Source organism: Lepidochelys olivacea (assembly GCF_965140295.1).
Source record: "Lepidochelys olivacea isolate rLepOli2 genome assembly, chromosome: 9".
Taxonomy (NCBI): Eukaryota; Metazoa; Chordata; order Testudines; family Cheloniidae; genus Lepidochelys; species Lepidochelys olivacea.
This window is the reverse complement of record NC_140419.1, coordinates 64,990,286-65,011,643: the sequence shown is the minus strand read 5'-3', so window position 1 is coordinate 65,011,643 and position 21,358 is coordinate 64,990,286. Positions and strand designations below refer to the sequence as shown.

The following is a 21,358-nucleotide window of genomic DNA, read 5'->3' as shown; positions in this document are numbered from 1 at the left end:
TGTTCTTGTATAGTAAATTCATTTACATATTAATTATTCTCCCAAAATCTTTATGGTATTAGCAAAAAGTGTGTTTGAATTCTAAAAGTGTTGATTTTTAACCTGTGAGTGACCTATATTCAGGAACTTCATGTGATCAAATATTAGACTGTACTTCATTATGGCTGGTGCCTCCAAGCCTATAGGAAAATAGGTGTCCGTGGAGTCCCATCAAATTCATTGCATACAGGCCAAGGAAACAGTGGTTTCTCTGGCGCAGGTTGAGGGGTGTATGCAACTTGTGTCAAGGCTGAAATGACTGTGGAGACTGAATTCCTTCAGATCCCAGGAGAGGGTGGTTTCTCTGCAACAGCAGAGTTCAGATCTGTTGGTGAAAAAGAGCAAACAAGGGATGCACAGGTTTGAATGACAAAGGAGACTAAATAGCCCTTGTGCTGTTGAAGATGCTATTGTGACCCTCTGCTTCACACTGGGGACCAGCAATGGCGAAAGCAAGAACAGGCAAGAATGGTCTCCTCTTTGACGGGAGTAGGAGGCATGTGGGAGGTGGCAGCAGGTCAAGACTGACAAGTGTTGTTGCAGTTTTAAACTAAATCCCTTCCTCTATAAATAACACTGTCAATATTAATGAAAACCCCAGATACATTTTATTTGTGTAGGAAGATCAATGCTGTTTAAAAATCCCTCATTTCAAAACTTGACACTTCTCCAGATGCCATACAATGTATGCACCTCTGGCGCCTCAAGGCTCCTCAGTGCCAGGAGAGAACAGTTAGCAGTTTTGCAGTATAGAGGAAGTGACTTTATACCAGCTGAAGGATCACTTTCAGTGGCCTCAAAGACCTGATCTGTCCAAAAGCAAGTCTAAATAGTCCTGTTGAGTTGTGTTCGGGCCAAACCTACCAACCAGGACTCAGAATCAACAACAAAACAGAGGGAGAGAAATATCTAGTAAGCCTGTATGACTTATGGGGACGTTACTAGGCCCTGTCAACATGGGTGGAACAACACAGTCTAATTGATTTGTGGCCAAATAGGGTTCTACCATAGTTTGGCCACTCCTAGGGGAAACCCGGCTGTTACACTGACTCCTTTGAACAAGTCACTTCACCTTTCTGCCTCCATTTCCATGCCTAAAATGGGAACAGCAATATCCACCTACCCACTGATCCCAAAGGGGCAGGGCGAGATTTAATTCATTAGTGAATATTTGTAAAATTTGTGGACGACAAAAAGCGCTATGCAAGCCCAATCTCGTGAGGTGCTGAGCACCCTTGTTGGGTTAAATTCTGATGTTCTTACTCCAGTGTTATTTGGGCAACTGATGTCGGTGGGGGTAAGGCCTGAGAAAAGACTAAGAATTCTGTGTCTCTAGATTTGTATAAGGTTGCCCATCACTGTGGTATCTGGGCACATGATGTGACTGCAGTAGGGAGCTGAGGGCACTAGACCTTTTTCTGGGGTATTATTACAGCAGATAGAGCTGTTGTGACCTGCACTCTGCCCCTTGTTTTCCTGGTCAGCAAAGCTGCTCTCCAGTCTTTTGGCTTTGAGTCTGTATGTGCTGGGGCTGAGGTGGTGGTCTGGCACCAGCTGACTGGGGGCCTGGCTCCAGTCAAAGAGGCTCCCTTGTTCAGCTCTGTTACTGTCTCTGGGGCATTGTCTGTAAAGTTTCTCAACAAGGCGGATTTGTGCTGTTTGCCCATCTGGACCAGATCTACAATAAGAGGCACTGTGAGATTCGCCAAGACCTTTCCCCCTTTCTGCAGCCTGGCGCTTGGCCCCAGGCATGCAGAGATTTAAAGGGATACCCGCTGCTCACTGTGCTGTGGCTTGCACTTGCCTGTAAAAGGCTTCTAGACCAGTGACCATCCCACTTCTCCTGACAAGGCTGTCCTTGTCCACCTGGCAAACACTAGTTGCCTCCCTTGCCCCACCTTGCGTGTGGAGTGGAAGCCCCAGACATGGCTGTACAGCATGAGCACCAGCATCTCTGAGGAGGTGAGTCCTGCTTTGGGCACTGTCTGGGTTAGTTACATGTGAGCAGAGGGAACAGGCAAACCCAAAATGCCAGAGAGGGAGAATGATGGCACAAATATTTTTTGGGTTTTTTTGTAGGACCTAAATAATGTTGCCTATTGCTTTTATTTCTTGGGGCAGAGCAGTGGATTTTTCTAAAATATTTCAGGTCTGCTCTTCCCCAGATTATTCGAATCCTTAAGATTCAGGCCTAAGTTACTTGACAAAACAACCTTGAAGCAACTCCACTGATTTCAATAGAATTACAACAGCGGTGAATTTGACCCAGTTTAAAATGATTCAGAGAGCCTAGTGGTGTTGGAAAGGGAAAACAGGTGGGGAATGGAAGGAGATTGGCGAGGGCCAATACTTCCTCCTTCTGCCCCTGTTATGGGTGAAAACACATTCACCCCTTCCTGTCCCAGCAGGACTTTATCTTGCTCTCACTGCAGCTGGAGGCAACTCCACAGGCGAGATCAAAGGAGCTGATCCAGGGACACTAGCCATCCCCAGACTCATTCCCCTCTGCTATCCGACAAGAAGGCCAACAGCACCTAAGAGAACCCTGCTGCCCAACAAAACCTTTTAAGGGAGATTAACTTTGGGTCCGACCTTGCCAGTTACTAAGCACCTCCTATTTGGTTCTGAGCACCATTAAGTTCCAGTTTAACTAGTGGGATTTAGGGGTGCTCATCACTCTCAGAATTGGGCCCTTATTTATTCTGACCTTTTAAAAACCTCTCCTTTCACTCCTACACCTGAAATCTGCGTGGGAGCTCTGCCTAACATGCAAGCTCAGGTGGCTCTGTTCACTTTGGCAAGAGAAGAGAAGGGGAGTGGACTGGCTGGATCATGAGGAGAACTGGGAACGTTTCTTCACAGAGTAAGTCAAGAACATAAATATAGCCCCCTAGACAGACCCTTGAAGCCTTTTCCTTTACCAGATCTGGCTCCAGTGCTCTCTGCCTTACTGCCATTTTCATGCCCCAGCCTTCTGACCAGTCTCCTCAGAGTCTCAGCGAAGGCTGGGTGTCTTGCACTTGACATGCTCATCAAAAGGGGTGCCCCCCAGCAAGCGCCTCTACTCCGTGGCCATAAAGAATCAAGGGTAAGAGCGAGGAGATGAGAAGGCCAAGAACGTAAATATCAGAGGAAGAGTTGATTACCCTATGGTGTCCACTGCTGCCTGGCCTGGTTTGCATGGCTGGATGGTCTTTGCCAGTTTAAGAAGAGCTCAAGATCTCATCAATAACCACAGTGGCAGCACAGCCTCCCCCCCCATCACCATGCTAGGTTGTTGGCAGCTGGAGGATGGTACACAACCCTTCTAGCAGCATAGTGCATCCTAGCACCATGCTGAGGCTGTGTTGGGAGCACCATTATGGTGACTTTCATCCAGTCTGACCATGAATTGACTGTTGCCCACATTTCCAAAGCGGATTATGGAGAAGGACAGCACCCCCAGTAGCAGGGCATTGCCAAGGTAGGCATTAGCAAGGTGGGTTATATCTGGGTTAAGGAGGACAGCACCTCCAGCAGCAAATACCCTCTGTCACTTTGCTGGGGTGTTGTGAGATGGCACCTGTCCAAGTTGTGCCACACAGTAGCCTAGCACCCCCAGCTCGGTACTGGTGGGGGTACTGGAAAGATGGAGTGTCCCATTTTAGACTGATACACTCCCAGCTGTACATCATCCCATGTTACCATGCTGATTATGTATTGGTGGATGGAACATGTCTCTGTTTTGGAGGGCAGCAGCTCCAGCATCATAGCACCCTCTAAAGCCATACTGGGGAGTTGGACGATGAGCTTATCTTGGTTATGGACAGCTGCAGTGCAGCACTCCCCCAACTCCTTGCTAGGAGATGGAGCATGTCTAGATGATAAAGGCCAGTGCCTCAAGCAGCACAGCGAACCCCAACGCCATGCTAGGGTATGGGTGGATGGAGCACGGCCAGGTCCTTACGGGCAGCATAGTGCCCCCTAACACCATGCAGAGTGTGCCCAAGTTTCTCAGCTGGTACTAGAAGTTCTGGGTCAGAGAGAAACAAGGTCCTGGCAAAGCTACTAGTGTCCTGACTGGTGTTGGTGGAAGGTTCTAGCCCACACAGCAGTGTGCACATGAGACTGGGAAGACATAGCGGCTCCCCTGCCTGGCGCCATGTCACATCAGGGTGCCTGGTGGATGTCCTCGGACCGCAGCACTTTGTAGATCACCCAGTAGAAGATGTTAAACACCAGGAAGGTGAAGGGGAAGACGGCTCGGGAGATAGTGTCGATCCGCTTGGCCCTGTCGACATAGCGCCTAAGGATTGCCTCTCCCTCCCTCAGGAAGGGTGTCGGTGGAGCGGGGCTGTAGATGCTGGGACCCTCCATGGTGCTGCCATCCTTCACATGCAGGCAGTGGCCTAGGCCGTAGCCACGGAAGTAGAAGCGGCTCTCACGGACGACCTCTTCCTCCTGGAGAGATGCAGATGAGAGGGGAAGGGAATGGCATGTGAATTCAGTGTCACTGGCCACAGTTAGACACCAGACAGTGAGAGATGGTGTTGCAGGAGTGTCTATACAGGGAGTGTATATATACACATGGCTTGTTTTGATTATATACAGTGTATCTGTATACTGTGTGGAGATGTGTGTGTGTATATATAGTCCTACATATACACACTATCTATACCAGCACATGGATATATCGAATTTAGAAATACCAAATACCATCACACACATTTGTAAGTCTGGATTGTGCAGGTAGAAGGGTCAGGCTAGCAGATCCCATAGCAGGAAGTCCCACTGTAGCCAATGGGATTGTGCATGGGCCCAGGGGTTCACACTCACGCATGCCTTTGCTGGGCCAGGGCTGTGCTTTCCATGCATCTGTCCTATAGGCAGTGATGTGTGAGTAGCTAAGACAGTGGTTCTCAACCTGCGGGTCGCTTGTGGACCCATCAGCACACAGCTGTGACATCCTCAGGGCCATACAGGTAGCGTGTATATATATATTGTGTGGATGTGGCCCCCATAAATAGAGAGAGCTTTTGCATATGCGGCCTACAATGGTAAATAGGTTGAGAACCACTGAGCTATGATAATCATAGACTTTAAGGTCGGAAGGGACCATTATGATAGTCTAGTCTGACCTGCACAACGCAGGCTACAGAATCTCACCCACCCACTGCTGTAACAAACCCCTAACCTATGTCTGAACTACTGAAGTCCTCAAATCATGGTTTAAAGACTTCAAGGTGCAGAGAATCCTCCAGCAAGTGACCTGTGCCCCATGCTGCAGAGGAAGGCGAAAAACCCCCAGGGCCTCTGCCAATCTGCCCTGGAGGAAAATTCCTTCCCGACCCCAAATATGGCGATCAGCTAAACCCTGAGCATGTGAGCAAGACTCACCAGCCAGACACCCAGGAAAGAATTCTCTGTAGTAACTCAGATCGCACCCCATCTAACATCCCATCACAGGCCATTGGGCATATCTACTGCGAATAGTTGAAGATCAGCTAATTGCCAAAATTAGGCTATCCCATCATATCATCCCTTCCATAAACTTATCAAGCTTAGTCTTGAAGCCAGATATGTCTTTTGCCCCCACTGCTTCCCTTGGAAGGCTGTTCCAGAACTTCACTCCTCTGATGGTTAGAAACCTTCATCTAATTTCAAGTCTAAAATTCCTGATGGCCAGTTTATATCCATTTGTTCTTGTGTCCACATTGGTACTGATCTTAAATAATTCCTCTCCCTCTGTGGTATTTATCCCTCTGATATATTTATAGAGAGCAATCATATCTCCTCTCAGCCTTCTTTTGGTTAGGCTAAACAAATCAAGCTCTTTGAGTCTCCTTTCATAAGACAGACTTTCCATTCCTCGAAGCATCCTAGTAGCCCTTCTCTGTACCTGTTCCAGTTTGAATTAATCTTTCTTAAACATGGGAGACCAGAACTGCACACAATATTCCAGATGAGGTCTCACCAGTGCCTTGTATAACAGTACTAACACCTCCTTATCTCTACTGGAAATACCTCGCCTGATTTATCCCAAGACCGCATTAGCTTTTTTCACGGCGATATCACATTGGTGGCTCATAGTCATCCTGTGATCAACCAATACTCCGAGGTCCTTCTCCTCCTCTGTTACTTCCAAGTGATGCGTCCCCAGTTTATAATAAAAATTCTTGTTATTAATCCCGAAATGCATGGCCTTGCACTTCTCACTATTAAATTTCATCCTATTGCTATTACTCCAGTTTAATATTAATTAATTATTCATCCGTTCCACATAGTGTACTTCCCCCAAAGATCTGGAGCAGGAACCAGTTACGTGTACATACCAGCATAGAAAAGCCAGGAAATCACTGCTAAGTGCTTATCCAGCCCTGGTAACCTCTGAATTATTTTACCCACAACGTTCCCACCTCCGTGCACACAGCGTGCAGCCTGCACCTCGGGTCGGGCGGCAGAGCCGGGAATGGCTCTTCTCAAATTGCTCAGGAGGTTGAGGGAGCGTAGTGGAAGGAAATGGCTTGCATGCATGGTGGCAGGGTTCCAGTGGATGGGTGTGTTTCAGGGTATTGTGGCTGATGGGAGGAACGGCGTGTTTGTAATAGCAGTCATCAGGGGTGTGAGGAGGACGCGCGCTGGGTTTTAGCAGTAGCTGATCGGGGGAAGGTTGAATGTGGAGGTGGAGGGAGGAGGCCAGTGCATTGCATGGTATGCAGGTGATGTAAGAGCTGAAACCATTGCGCCTCTCCCCTCAGCTTCTCTTACTCCAGGCCTTCCCCATGCTGTCTACACACAACCCTGCTCCCCCACATCCTCACCTGCCCCCCATATGTCTCCTGCATAGCCCCTCGCCACCCGCCTCCCCCATGCTGCTGCTGTATGATGGGTGAGCAGAGCAATAGGAGTAACCAGAGGGCAAATGGGGAAGAGGATTGTGGTGGGGGAGGTCAGGGCCTCCACATCAGTGCTTGAAGGACTCCCCAGCGCACTGAGGCAGCAGCCCCGCTGTGAGCCCCTAATGCACCATTGCCTTGGTGCAGATGCCGACGCCCCCACTGTTTGCTGCTTGGGGTGCTTGAGAGCCATGGCAGCAGCGTCCAGGAAGCCAAAGTGTCCCTGCCTGGAGACATTATCCTTGGAAGAGTTGCCAGGCCAGGGCTGGAGAATATAAGAACGGCCATACTGTGTCAGACCAAAGGTCCATCTAGCCCAGTATCCTGTCTTCCAACAGTGGCCAATGCCAGGTGCCCCAGAGGGAATGAACAGAACAGGTAATCATGAAGTGATCCATCCCCTGTTGCCCATTCCCAGCTTCTGGCAAACAGAGGCTAGGGACACCAACGCTGCCCATCCTGGCTAATAGCCATTGGTGGACCTATCCACCATTTATCTAGTTCTTCTTTGAACCCTGTTATAGTCTTGGCCTTCACAACGTCCTCTGGCAAGGAGTTCCACAGGTTGACTGTGTGTTGTGTGAAAAAAATACTTCCTTTTGTTTGTTTTAAACCTGGTGCCTATTCATTTCATTTGGTGGCCCCTAGTTTGTGTGTTATGAGAAGGAGCAAATAACAATTTCTTTCTTTCTTTCCCCACACTAGTCATGATTTTATAGACCTCTATCATATTCCCCCTTAGTCGTCTCTTTTCCAAAGTGAAAAGATACTCCTAATAATTTTTGTTGCCCTTTTCAGAATGTTTTCCAATTCCAATATATCTTTTTTGAGATGGGGTGACCACATCTCCATGCAGTATTCAAGATGTGGGTGCACCATGGATTTATATAGAAGCAATCGGATATTTTTGGTCTTATTATCTATCCCTCTCTTAATGATTCCCAGCATTCTGTTCACTTTTTTTGACTGCTGCTGCACATTGAGTGGATGTTTTCAGAGGTCTATCCACAATGACTCCAAGATCTTTTTCTTGAGTGGTAACAGCTAATTTAGACCCCATCATTTTATATATATATATATATATATATATATGTATGTTATATTTTCCATGTTTATGGAGACTCACTGCAATCACTGGAGTGTGAAAGAGAGGGACTGTAATACAAAAAATGTTAACAACCCCTTAACTCTGGGTCACTACCGATGCCTCCACGATGCAGGGATACAGCGGCAGATGGTGTAAAGGCCTGATCAGCAGCCGCTTGGGATAGCCTTTACATTGTGAGGACATGTAGCGAACGACACCCATTGTTGTGTGTCTATAGAACAAGACTTAAAGACATAAGCAGCCATATTATAATAGGATTGCAGGCAGTGCTCAGGGGCCCAGAATTGATGCCCAGGCTGCTGGGGCGAGGTAGGTGAGCTCTGAGCTGCTGTTTCTAACCCCATCTGCTTACACTGCATTATTGTCCCATAGAGGCCAGGGCCAGAATAATCTACCTCAATGAGGAGTTCCAAGGCTGAAATATTTAGTGGGCCAAATTTAGTCCTGACATCAACAGGATCCAGCAGTCCTTCAATGGACTTGCTCCCAAATATGCCAGCGATTATTTTGGAAAGAAATATGATCTTGAGGTTAAACTATGGGGCTGGAACACAGGTGACTTGGGATCAACATATGGCTCCGCCACAGACCTTGGACAAGTCATTTGATGTCTGTACCTCACTCCCCAAGCTTCTGTTTGTATGTTGTAACTCTTTCTCTACCCACTCTCTTGTCTATTTAGGTTGTAAGTTCTTCAGGGCTGAGACTGTCCCATTCTGTTCAGAATGACTGATACAATGGGGTTCTGATGTCAGCTGGGGGTCTCTGAACACTATTGTCCTACAGACAATCATGAAAAAGGTGTCAGTAAGGCGCTGTCAGATCCTCAGATGAAAGAGGCTACAGAAATGGTGAAGCATGATTATTCATCATCATCGTGCTTATTTCTCACTTTCACCAGGGTCCTCAGCACAGACCCACTCATCTCATTGCATGAATGAGCAGGGACCAAACTCCTCCCCAATGTTAGTTTCTGGGGTGGAGAGCAGCCAGCTTGGGGGCTCTCATGCAGAAAGAGCACTGACTTGGCTCTTTAACAGGTAACCTGCCTACTAAGCAAATCTCTCCCAGGGGGGAGAACAGGGAGCTGGTAAATTATTGATATTAGTTTTCTTTCATTGAAGAGATTTATTTAGCTTTTTCTTTAGATTTACCGCTAGCTGCAAAATCCAGGAAAGCAGAGAGAGCGCTTGGAAGAATGGCGCACACAGCAGGGTTGCTAAAGGTGAACTTCCAAGCCAGACAGAAGGTTGTGCCCTTCACTGATCCTTTAGGAGCTGGAATGTTACCTCAGCTTTTTCTTACACTGCAGAAGTAGATGCGGTTTGACTCGCCCCTGTTGGCTGGAGAAGTTTGGTGCTTTTGGGAAGAGGATCACCAAACCCCAAGGCTGAACCCTGACCTGCAGTTATATTAGGCCTTGCCTAGACTGAGGCTGTGTCCCAAGAGCTGCCATTAATAGCAGCCATGATGCAACTGCAATAGAGCAAATGTCTACTGTAGGTAAGCAAACCTCCTCTTTGCACATGTGGAGTAGCCTGACAGCTGGGTGAGCTGCACTGGCGCAAACTGCAGCTGATAGGCCAAGCTCTCTCTGTGTGGGGTTTGTACTGGTGTAACTCTGCTGGTGGGTGGAATTGGGGAAAATCCCTAGACAAGGCTCTGTCTCTGGACCGGAGAGTCGGCTGGCTGTGCGGAAGAGAGACTGAAATCAAGAGATGTTAAACTTGACATTCAGAATGGAATTCCCTCCCAGGCTGAAATCCTGCTTTGCCAGTTTCATCCAGAAGAGGGAGCAACTCTTGAGTAAAGCCCTGTGTTGGCAGCAAGCTTGAGCTACATTCTGCAGCCAGGTGCTTCCATTCTGTGGCACTCTGGTGCGGCCAACTCGAGTTTCGGTGGCAGTTCCTGGTGTATAGTACTTGAGTGAGGGTTGGATTCACCTAGACATGAATAATGCAATCACTAGGGAGTCCTCTTGGTTATTTAATCTGAGATGACCTTCTGTTTGTTTTATGCTGCCCTCAAATTGTAAATGTCCAGTGTGCTGCAGAATTTTGCATGGCAGCTGCATAACAAGCTGGCAGCAGGCAGTGAGTCTGGGAGGTAGTCTGGGTTTCTGGGATAGGCACTAGCTGGGTGTTAAGACAATCAGCAGTGGAACTATGCTGTCACTGAAATTCGCACCATGTGTCAGATTTTAAATTGAATGCCCCCTTGAGAAGAAAGGTTCTTCTCAGTTCACCTCTCAGAGAGTTATTCTTTCAGGGTGTCTGCAGACTCAGGCAGACTGCTGCACTGGTTCCATTTGCATCTGGAAAGTTTTCTTCCCGGCCATAAGGGCTAGAAACACAGGCTGAGGTTCTCTGTTGCATTTCCAGGAAGCACTCCACAGAACTCTGTCCTGGGGGTGGGCAGGCAAAGGTGACTTTAAGCCAGGGGCTCTGTTACGAGGTCTCCTCGTGACAGCACTGCTGTTAAAAGCGACAACATAATGCCACCTTTGTGCCAATCCCCATCCATAGACTGCCATGGGGAAAAGCAGGCGGCTGCCTCTGGCTGGAGGGCTGTGCAAAAAGCAATCATTTCTTTCTGGCTTCAGCAAAGGTTCCACTCTAACAAGTGGCTCTGTGCAAAAGGCATAGTAGTCTTGTGCAGTGGTTCTCAAACTTTTGTACTGGTGACCCCTTTCACATAGCAAGCCTCTGAGTGCACCCCCCCCCATAGATTAAAAACACTTTTTATATATTTAACATCATTATAAATGCTGGAGGCAAAGTGGGGTTTGGGGTGGAGGCTGACAGCTCATGACCCCCCCCAATGTAATAACGTCATAACCCCCTGAGGGGTCCCAACCCCCAGTTTGAGAACCCCTGGTCTAGTGTGTCCCATGAGCCAGGAAGACTTTACTCTGTTACACCTGTGCAATCCCAACTCTCTTCAAATTAGGCCCTTGGTGAGATGTGTGCAAACTCCCCACACACACACACAATGGGTTTGCCCATCTGCTGCAGACTGGCCTTGTCACTGGAATGTAGGACACAATCCTATCAACAAGGCACAAGAAGGAACAGACTCCAGCTCTCTCTGTCCCCAGCTTTGTCTACACTTGGGGGTTTGCCCCAGTTCCAGCCATTGATACCTGGCCACCAGCCTAGCCTCCCCAGTGCAAACCCCTAGGGTAGCCAGGTAAAGCTGCTGGAACCAGTGGAGCTGGAAGCTGGGTTAAGATGCACTTGGAAAAATGGGAGCTGACAGCACTTTACCCTGCCTACACTTGGGGTTTGTACCACTGCAACCACGCTGGTGCCTGGCCAGCAAAGGCTGAAATCAGGACTCCCTGTCAGCACAGGCAGGCCTTAGCTATGCAGGTTCTGCAGTGTTAACAGCAGTAACACTCAGCACACACTTATGATAGTGGCTCTGTCAGCAGCTCTAACTCTCCTACAGCCCAGGGGCTGAGAATGGCTGAGTAAGAAGGTGTCAGTTCTGCGCAGACCCTGTTCTTTAAACAGCTTCAGTTAGGGCCCCAACTACACTCCAGACACAGCTGTGTCGGGGGACCTGGTAACAGCACTGTAATGCTGCCAATCTGGAGCACAGATTGGCCCTTATGATGGAAACTCCTTGGAGCAGGCAGCTGGGCCCAGTTCTGCTCTTTGCGAGGCTGGGGAAAATCACTGGGTTCAGTAGGTTTGTCCCAGATTTACACCGGGGAGACAGAGCAGAATGTCTCCTCTTGTCTTTAATGGCGCTTTAAGTGGAAGGATTGCATACACTCTGATGGCACAAAATATGCCGGTGAGTAGTAATGCAGAAGGGAAACCAGGAACATCCAATCTAAGTTGGCTTCTATTATCTTTTTTGAATTATGGAGCCGTGAATTCAGAGTAGGGAGGTGGTACAGGAAACTGGCTGTGCTGAGGGAGATGAGTGGGGCTGAGGCAGCTCGGAGGTGTGCACGGATGACTGGTAAGACAGCTGGACTTTCTGGGACTGGTGGGGATCTGCAACAGGATGCAACAGGGGGGCTGCGAGAGATCACAAAGGGAGAGCAGCAGGGGAGGAGACAACGCACTGCAACCCTGCATGTTGTTAGTAGCAAACATGGGCATTTTATTCTGCCTGACAGTGAAACTCTTTAGAAGGTTCCTTTGAGGATGTTGGGGAGTCCAAGAGCAACACTAACAAAAATACAGGAAGCCATTCTGACCTGCCCTGAGTGTGACAGGCCTGAGTGCACACCCAAATACACTCTCACCGCTTGGACCTGCCCTAAGTGTGACAGTCCTGCGTGCGCATCCAAATACACCCTCCCCGCTTGGACCTGTACTGAGTTTATTAGTCTTGTTTCCACCCTCACCACTCTGACCTGCACCGATCCCTGTTGTTCTCACTGAATTTAGCATTCAGGTTAGAACACTGTTTGCTTGCCCTGCACTCGCCTGCCACACCTGCCTTCACCTGTCGCACCTTTCTGAACACCATATGCATGTCCTCACTGTGCTGGACTTTGTGTGTTTATGACCAGAGTGTCTCTGCCCAGGGGTTCTCCAAGGTCTTCTTACGCCACCCCTCTCCCAGTGCACTGGCCTGTCCAGCTGTAGTCACTGTCCTCAGGCACGAAGGCTCAGAGGAGCTGCTGCCACTCCTGGGAGTGCCTTTGGAAGAAATTCCCAGGATCACTGGTAAGAAAGCTCTGACTCAGGGGTGGGCAAACTTTTGGGCCTGAGGGGCACATCGGGTTGTGGAAATTGTATGGCGGGCCATGAATGCTCACAAAATTGGGGGTAGGGGTGTGGGAAGGGGTGGACTCTGGCTGGGGGTGCAGGCTCGGGGATGGGGCCAGAAATGGGAAGTTCAGGGGGGCTCCAGGTTGGGGTGCGGGGTGGGTGGGTGAGGGCTGGAGTTGCGGGGTTTGGGGTGCAGGAGGGGGCTCCAGGCTGGGACCAAGAGGTTCGGAGGTTGGGAAAGGGTCAGAGCTGGGGAAGGGGGTTGGAGTACAGAGGAAGAGTGTGAGGGCTCTGGATGGGGATGTAGGCTCTAGGGTGGGGCTGGGGATAAGGGGCTTGGGGTACAAGAGGGGGCTCTGGGCTGGGATCGAGGGGTTCAGAGGGCAGGAGGGGGATTAGGGCTGTGGCAGGGGATTGGAGTGCAGGGGGGAGCTCAGGGGTGCAAGCAGCTCCTGGAAGCTTGTCCTCCCTCCGGCTCCGAGGCGTGGCAAGGCGGCTCTGCGCGCTTCCCTGTCTGCAGTTACCACTCTGCAGCTCCCTTTGGTCAGGAACCATGGCCAATGGGAGGTGCAGGGGCAATGCCTGTGGACGGGGCAGGGTGCAGAGCCATCTGGCTATGCCTTCGCTTATTACGTAGAAACCGGAGGGGGGTCATGCCAGCTGCTTCCTGGGAGCCACGTGGAGTGGGGTAAGCCCCCGACCCCACTTTCGGCTGGAGCTGAGGGCCGCATTAAATGGTTTGATGGACCAGATGTAGCCTGTGGGCCGTAGTTTGCCCACCTCTGCTCTGACTGGACATTCTTCCATGGTCCCTAGAGAGCTGCTTTGTCTGCCCCTGGGGAATCCGTAAGAAGCAGTGACTGGCATGCAGGACAGGAGATTGCCCTTCTGAGGAGAGATGCGGAGTAGAAGCCTCAAAAGGAAGAGGGGGAGATGACTAGACACAGAATTGGGGGTCAGAATGCCTGAATTTTAGACCCGGCTCTGCCATTGTTTCACTGTGGGGCTTCAGGCAAGACCCTTCATGTCTTAGTCCCTCTGAGGGATGTTTGCAAAAATGCTTTGGAGAAGGTGCAAGTCAAGGAATGTGACAGTGTTGCTTCATAGATCAGCAACACATCTTCTATACATCAGTCACCCCCGGTCCGAGGTACTTATCATTACCCCTATTTTACAGAGAGGGAAACTGAGGCACATAATGGCAGAATGCTTTGCCCCAGGTCAGACAGTGACAGAGCTGGGATTGGAACCCAGAAATTCCTGCTGTGTCCTAGAGACTATGTACACCTGCCCTGAACAGTGAGATTGTTTCACTCCCTTTAAATCCGAACACCACCCACTCCCCGCAAGTACGTTTGTGGCTCTCATCTTCCAAGCCTTTGAGCATCCCTGCAGGATAACTTTGCTGTGGCGCCAGGCCTGGCCACGGATGCAGCTATCCCCAGTGGAAAGGCCTACCCCATTTTTCCATGGGTGAGGGTGCAGGTGTGAGCTTGGTGGGGTTGGGGGAGGTTAACATAAAAGAAGGGGACAGAATGGGCTGAGCCAGGGAGGTTTCTCACGGTGGGGGGTGGTTGGTTTGCTTTTGCCCTGGAGCTGGAGCTGCAGAACTGAGAGAGTGTTCTGTAGGTGGGCTCATGGCTGCGCAGGGTTTTCAGCAGCTGCAAGGACTCCAGGCTGGGCGTCTGGCTGCTCAGACCCTCTTGGAATCCAAGAGTGCAGACCAAACAAAAGCAGGACAATGGATGATTGGTGGCTCCACCAGCCAGCACACGTGCACAGAAGCTTTGAGCAAAGGCCATAGTGCCAGAGAAAAGGAGGTGGGATATAATGGGCAAGGGTGAAGGGTGCCCACCTGGTGATGCAGTGCTGGGGAGAGTGAAGTGGCGGGTTATGGAGGAATGTATCTTGGGCAGCACAGCGCCCCTAGCATGGGTGTCTGGAGAGGTGGGATAGCAGCACTGTGCCCACAAGCAATACGGATGTGCCAGGAACATGTCCAGACTGAGGGTCTGATTCTGGCAGGTGCTGAGCACCCTGATCTCACATTAACCGCAACAGAAGATGCGGACGCGTGTCCCCTTTCAGGATGGAATGAGGGAGTGGGGCTGATGGCCTGCAGTCAGGCTCTGCAGGCCTGATTCTGCCATGCAGCTTGGGTCGTGCATTCACACCTGGGCCAGGTGGCTGTCATACGCTCCCCTTCTGGTGAGAGGCAGGGAAGAATCAGGCCCCTTATTCACCAGGCTCCATTGAGCCTTTCCTTCTGAATAATCAGGATCTGCAGTAGTTCTGTTATCCACCGGAGGGCACCGACCCAGCCCCTCTGAATGTAATGAGGACAGTGGAAAGTGAGAAGCACAACTTAATTACAAATTGAATAGGAGGGCTGCAACGTGCCAGCCCTGGAGCTGGCTGCCTGGGCTTGCCAATCTCATGAAAATCAGGCCTCATCTGTTTCTTCCAGGGGACGCTTTGGCCCGTTTTATTTCTATCTGCCTTTTGGTCCCTGCCTTGGAGCCCCCTGGAAGGCAGCAGGGAGGCTCCTGCTGATGATGGGGTGTTGGCATAACCTCCACCTGAGCAGATTGCCGCATGGCCCGGGCAGCTGGCTCGGCTGGAGGAAGAGGAGCTTCGGTGAGGGCTGGTGTCTGAGCCCAGGCCCCACTCAGCTGTCGCAATCCACGGCCAGTTGGTTCAGAGACTTGGGGAGGCTGGTTTTCTGCCTTGGCCGGGGTCGCTTGCCGGTCATGAGCAGCAGCATATGGGCCTGGCATATGGGTACTCCCCAGCCTCTAGTGCAAGCAGGCAGGGGCCCTTCACTTCAGATCAGAGCTCCACTATTAACAAGCACCATCTATCTGGGCTCGGTCACTAGGCAACCAACACGCAGCTCCAGCTCGGCAATGCTGCTTTTACTTATTTAGAGCCTGTTTGATGCCCTGACTGTTGATATCCTCTGTTGCCATGACAACATACTGATAACCCTGCCCCTGGGACAACACACCCACACCTTAAAGCACAGAGAGTGATGGCATTTCCTGCAGGAGGAAAGCGGCTGCCCTGGATTAATCCCTGTGCCCCCGCCCAGCCTGCTGGCCCAGGATGGGGCTCCAAAGGGAGATCTCTGGGGACCACACACACAGTCCTTTCTCTGCTCAGTGTATTGAGGCCTTCTGCTGGCAGGAGTGCTAGGCCCTAGAGGAGGTTTTACCAGGTCTCCTGTTTCCACCCACTGAGTCTGGGGTTAGGATGGGCAGCGTGACTGAGCTGGCGGCATGTGCCTCAGGGCCTCCCCCATCTCGGGCCTGATCTGGTCCCAGCCACATCAATGATAAATCTCTTCTTAGCTTTAGTGGGAGCAGGACTGGGCCTCGTGAGGCTCATACTGAGGGCAGCAGGATGCTTCGGGAATATTTTACAGGTGTCTCGGGGCTGTGGGATTCCAGAGCTGGCTCTGCTCAAGGCAGCTCGCAGGTAACAGAACCCTCCAGCCAGGCCTGGGCCCACGGGCCATAGGCGGAAGGAATAAGGTGCCATCAGGCCTTTGGCAGGCCACTGTCTCCCGCAGCTCGATGCTATAACTGGGCTCCATGCCCCCCGGAAGGAGGCACTGCCTGCTCCCAGCCCCCTGTTGTCATTCTAAGATGGCTGGGAATTTGCTGGGCAGCAGGTTTGCAGGTTGGTGAGTCTCGTAAGGCTCACTTCCTGGGTGCCCCAAGCCTGGGTGCATCTCGCAGGGCAGTCCCCTGGGCTCCCTGGAGCAGAAGCTCTGGGACACGACTGAGAGAGCCTAGTTAAACTCCCAGCGCAGGCCTCTCCAACCACTCAGGGCTCCGGGGGTGGTTGAGTGCAGAGCATGGGCCTGGGAGGGCCAGCCAGGGAGATCCCCGCTGGCCAGTCCCCATGGTAATGCTGAGGGTGTTGTGTGTGCTGGAGGGTGTGGGGGGGACTCACCATCCTCTGGCGCCGCTGCCTCCTGCGCAGGCGTATGAACTCCTTGTGCTGGCGGGAGACGAAGTTGACGGCCGCGTATTCCAGCAGGGCAGCGAAGACAAAGAGCAGGCACACGGCCATCCAGATGTCAATGGCCTTCACGTAGGAGACCTGCAAACCGGCATGGAGGGGGAGTCTGGTCAGAGAGCACAGGGCCTGGGCTGCTCCCGCCTGTGGGGACATGGCCATCCTCTGGCCCCAGGCCTCCCACAGCCTTCTGCTAGACAGAGCCTCTCACCATCTCCTCGGGCCTGCCCAGCCCCTTTCACTTCTCTCTCCTCCCTTTTTCAGCCACACTTCCCCCTCCCCCACCCTCTCTGTCCTTCCCTCGCTCTGCCTCTCCCTCTTTTCATTCCCCGCATCTCTGACCCCAGAGATGATTGTGCTAAGGCAGTAAGGAGTGGCCCCGTGTGGGGCCGACCAAGGGGCCATGAAAAGAGGGAAAGAAGAAAATCAATTATGCAGCACTTGACGCATTTTCCACCCATGTGCCTCCTCCTGGCTCCTGCTTTTATTAACCCAAAGCAGCTTTCGCCTCCTGTCGTCGCTGTCGCTGCTTCACTGGGCCCCTGGCAGAACAGCCGTGGGGCTCTGCTGGCTTGGCCAGCAGCCCTCCCCGGCATGGTGTCCTTCCGAGTGCTGCAAGAGACAAGGAGGGTCTTGCTCCCCCTTGGCCCTGACTGACCCAAGGGCAGGCCCTTCCCAGGCTGGCTTCTTGTCCCTTCCTGAGGGCTGACTGAATGGGAGCCCCTTAACCAACGCCACAGTAGACGATGCCAGTCCCAGACACTGCTCATGCCTGGGAGCGTGAGGGGGGCTTGGTGGCCTGAGTCAGTCTTTTCTTAAGAACGAAGAGTGGATTCGAGAGCTGGTTAAACTCAGGAGCTTGTTGCATCGTTGCCCATACACGGGGCTGGCAGGAGCTGAGCTAGCTTTGCCAAGGCACCTCTGTCCTGGGCTGGAAATCTGTTTCTCTTCCAGTCCTGCCCAACTCCTCACACAGCTCTACCGATGCCCCTCACTCCTGACCTGTGGCCCCCTGCTATTCCAGCCTTGAATCTCCCTTGCCAATCATGCAGTTTTATGATGTGTGAATGGTCAGCAGGACAAGACATCCCAACTCACTTTACTGGTGATCTAAACAAAACCCTCCAGCCTGTGGAGCTGAGAAGCTGGTGTTCTGGTGCACTGCACCACTCATTCGCTCTCTGGGGCAGGGACTGGCTCTTACTATGTGTCTGTACGGCACCTGCCGTTAGGGGGCCCTGCTCTCAGTCGGGGCTTCTACTGTCATGCGAATACTGAATAACTCATAACTAGCTCTTGCCCTGTTTGAGCGGAAAGAAGAACCCTTAGTACAATCTCCTTTCCCCTGCTAAAAATTAGAAAACCTCATTTAAATTCCCCACAAAATCTGGACGCTTTCCGCTCTGGAAGAACATGGAGCCAGGTTTACAACTAAGCTTACCACCCAATGTGCATCCAGCATGCTGTGATCTTTGGCTCACAGTTAAGCAAAGACTTTTCCTTCCCTGACCCCTTAATAGCACAAGAGGGAGGGCTTGTAAAATTCCTCTGGAGCTGACCCTGCTTATGGTGGCTGTCCTTTCTGTATTTCTCTCTGCTTGGACGCTGGCGCTCAAGGACATCAGAGTCAGTGGTTTAGAACTGGTTTTACTTTCAGTGAGTCAATGGCAGGGTTGCAAATGCCACCAGAGGATGTTTGTTTGCTTTAAAAGATGGTGGTTTCTGCTGGAGTCAGAACAGAAAGGCCTGGGAATGTTCCCTCTCAGTTTAGCTCTTCAGGGCCAGGTTTACCCTGTCAGCATCCAAAACTGTCTCCATCCCTCACTCCCCTTCAGGGATCCCAGGTGCTGCAGCTGGGCTTCCTCTGGCTCCTGCAGTCACAGGGACATCACCAACATCTAGGGCGGGACTCTTGGAACATGTGCTTACTGGCTAACAGCATCATTTGGTAGCTGAAAAGACCCTAGCATCATCCTCAGGATGTGCAGGAAGCAGCAAGAAACATTTTGCTTCTGAATAAGGAAACTATAAATAGTTGCGGTGAGCAGATGGGCTGAACGTGTTGGCAGGAGCTGGCCTGGCCGAAAGGGATCTTTTCTGGCAGCAGGAAGCTAAAATTTGAAACACCTCCTTCAACTGCACCAGACAGTGCGAAGTGCTTGTCACCTGGGGACTCAGAGAACAGGCTGGCGCGAGGCACAGTGCATGCTGGGGAGGAGCAAACTGCTCCTGTGCTCAGCTCCACCAGAGTACCTCAACCTCAGCTGCAGAGCCCCCTGCTATTCCAGCCCTGGGCTCCCCACAGCCACTCTGCCAATGCCCCTCTCCTCTCCTGACATGCAGCCGCCAGCTGTTCCAGCCCTGGGCTCCCCACACCCACTCTGCCAATGCCCCTCTCCTCTCCTGACATGCAGCCCCCAGCTGTTCCAGGCTTGAGCCTCTCAGTTCCATTTTTGAATGCAGCGATTGTAATTACAGCGTAGTTCTGCTTTTCCATCCTTGCAATTGCTACTAAATTCACATTGTTGAGAGGTTAACAACCTGACTGAGAGTGATCCTGGCATAAGGACAGTTTGCTGCAGCACAGGGGAGGAAGCAAAGCTCCGGTGAGGCCCAGTGGTGGAAAGGTGGGACTTTTCTTCACAGTGCATGCTCCTGTAGGTTCAGCAGGTCCGGAGCACACTGAGAACAGGGGCAAGCTCCTCAGCTGGTGTAAATCAGTGTTGCTCCATTGACTTCAGTGGAGCTACATCACTCTACTGCAGCTGAGGATCTGGCTCTTGGTTACTGGTTTCTGCACTGGGTTCTGCCCCACACAAGATTTGAGCCCTCTGTGTGTCTGGGACCTGACATACAGTTACCGTCCAGTAACGTGAGTGGGGAGAGCCCTGGGGTACATGGCTTGTGCTCAGGAAATTGGGATAGAAGGAAAGAAGGTCCCACAGCTTGCCCTGGGCCTGCTTTGCTCCAGATCTCCCTCCATGACAGCTGGCTGAAACCGGAGGAGTCGGAGGAGCAGTGGTGTTGGAGCACGGAATAGATGATATGATGGCACAGGCAATGCCGACATGATCCGTAACCCCCTTCCACTGACCTTTGGCAGAGAGGCCCGGGAGCCCGCGCTCTGGGTGGTCATGGTCAGCACTGTGGTGATCCCCAGCCCTACACGGGCGGGTGCAGCATCCATATTGATCCAAAAGGAGACCCAGGAGAGGATGACAATTAACAGGCTGGGAATGTACATCTGGATCAGGTAATAGCCCATTTGTCTCTCTAGGTGGAACTTCACCTCGATGCAGGTGAATTTTCCTGCAAGGAGAGAGACACGAGATAGGTCAATGCCACAGATGGTCACTAGGTCTGGGCAGCCCTAAGAGAGGTTGTGGTGACCTGGTCAGAACCTCCTAGCTCATGGCTGGCATTCTGGGGAGACCCAAAACCAAGGCATTGGCCAGGTGTGGCCATTGGCGGCCCCGTGACACTCTTTGTAAGAGTTGGGGCATTAGCCCTGCTGGTCTGGTAAGTGATAACTCAGGGAGATATGCTCCCAGCTTCCCCTGCTGTTTCAATTGGAGACAATCTCCAGGCGCACTTCCAGTCCTAAACGGTTGTTCCTGGGGTGGGATCAGGACCACCCTCCCTGCTCTGATTGCTTGCAGAAACCCCAGAGTGGAGTTATGCGTGGGGTAGTCTAGCGGTGTGGTTTACCTGTGCTCTGAGGCTGTTGGAGCAGACTTCTACTGTGTGTGTGTGTGTGTGTGTGTGCGCGCGCGCGCACTTACCTGTGTTGTAATACTTTGTACAATAGCCCAAATCCTTTTCATCCCTCAGAATAAACTGTGGGAGCGTCAAGCCCTCTGCCACTTGGACAGCTTCTTGCTCTTCCAGCCACTCAAAGATCAGGTCATTCATGGTGTAGCCAACTGGCAAACAGAGAGAGCATGAGAGAGAGTGAGGGTGGATGGAGCAAGGGAACGAGGGCAGAGAGAATGAAAATTGGGAGACGATTCTGAGAACCCTCAGGCCAACTCTAGAAACAGGATGATGGAGAAGCAGACTTGAGGCTGCTCTGTGTTGCTGCCCCTGGGTCTGTACATTAAGTATGCTGGCACAGGGCATTCCCACTGAGGTTAGCCCATTAGCCCGCAGTAGCTGTGAAGGGCTATGGTGCAACTGAGAACTTCCCAAGGAGGAATTCTGTCCTGTTCTGTGAGCTCCTTGTTTTGGAGGTGGGACCTGCCCTGCATAGCTGGACGTGTTGAAATGCTGCCTGCAATGCGTGCTGTGAGTCCATGCATTCACGCCTTGGGACTAGAGAGGCGTAAGGACTTGGAAGTGCTCCTGTTTGGAAGGGAATAGCCACAAATGCGTAGATAGGCATGCCACATAACAGACGCCACAGACTGGCATGCACTGACACAAATGCATGCCATAGAGATGCACGCCTTCACAGAAATTCATACTCATGCAAACCTACTGACAAGCACACCTGGGCTATACAGGCTATTCGCACAGTCAGAGCGCTCACAAGATGGGTACAGCATTATCTCACGCACCACACACACACTCTGACACTTGTA

The 21,358-nt window shown here is 51.4% G+C and overlaps 1 protein-coding gene across 1 annotated transcript in view; it reads right to left on the bottom strand.

Moving 5' to 3' along the window:
* Positions 1–624: 624 nt before the first annotated feature.
* Positions 625–21,358, bottom strand: part of LOC311526229 (glycine receptor subunit alpha-4) — a 39,103-nt gene continuing 18,369 nt past the window's right edge. Inside the window, exons 6-9 of the mRNA XM_084639057.1 lie at positions 20,561–20,701; positions 19,873–20,087; positions 16,713–16,862; positions 625–4,479 (exon numbers count right to left, since the gene is read on the bottom strand). Coding sequence (XP_084495183.1) covers positions 4,189–4,479; positions 16,713–16,862; positions 19,873–20,087; positions 20,561–20,701 — 797 coding nt within the window. The 3' untranslated portion in view covers positions 625–4,188. The remainder of the gene's footprint in view (positions 4,480–16,712; positions 16,863–19,872; positions 20,088–20,560; positions 20,702–21,358) is intronic.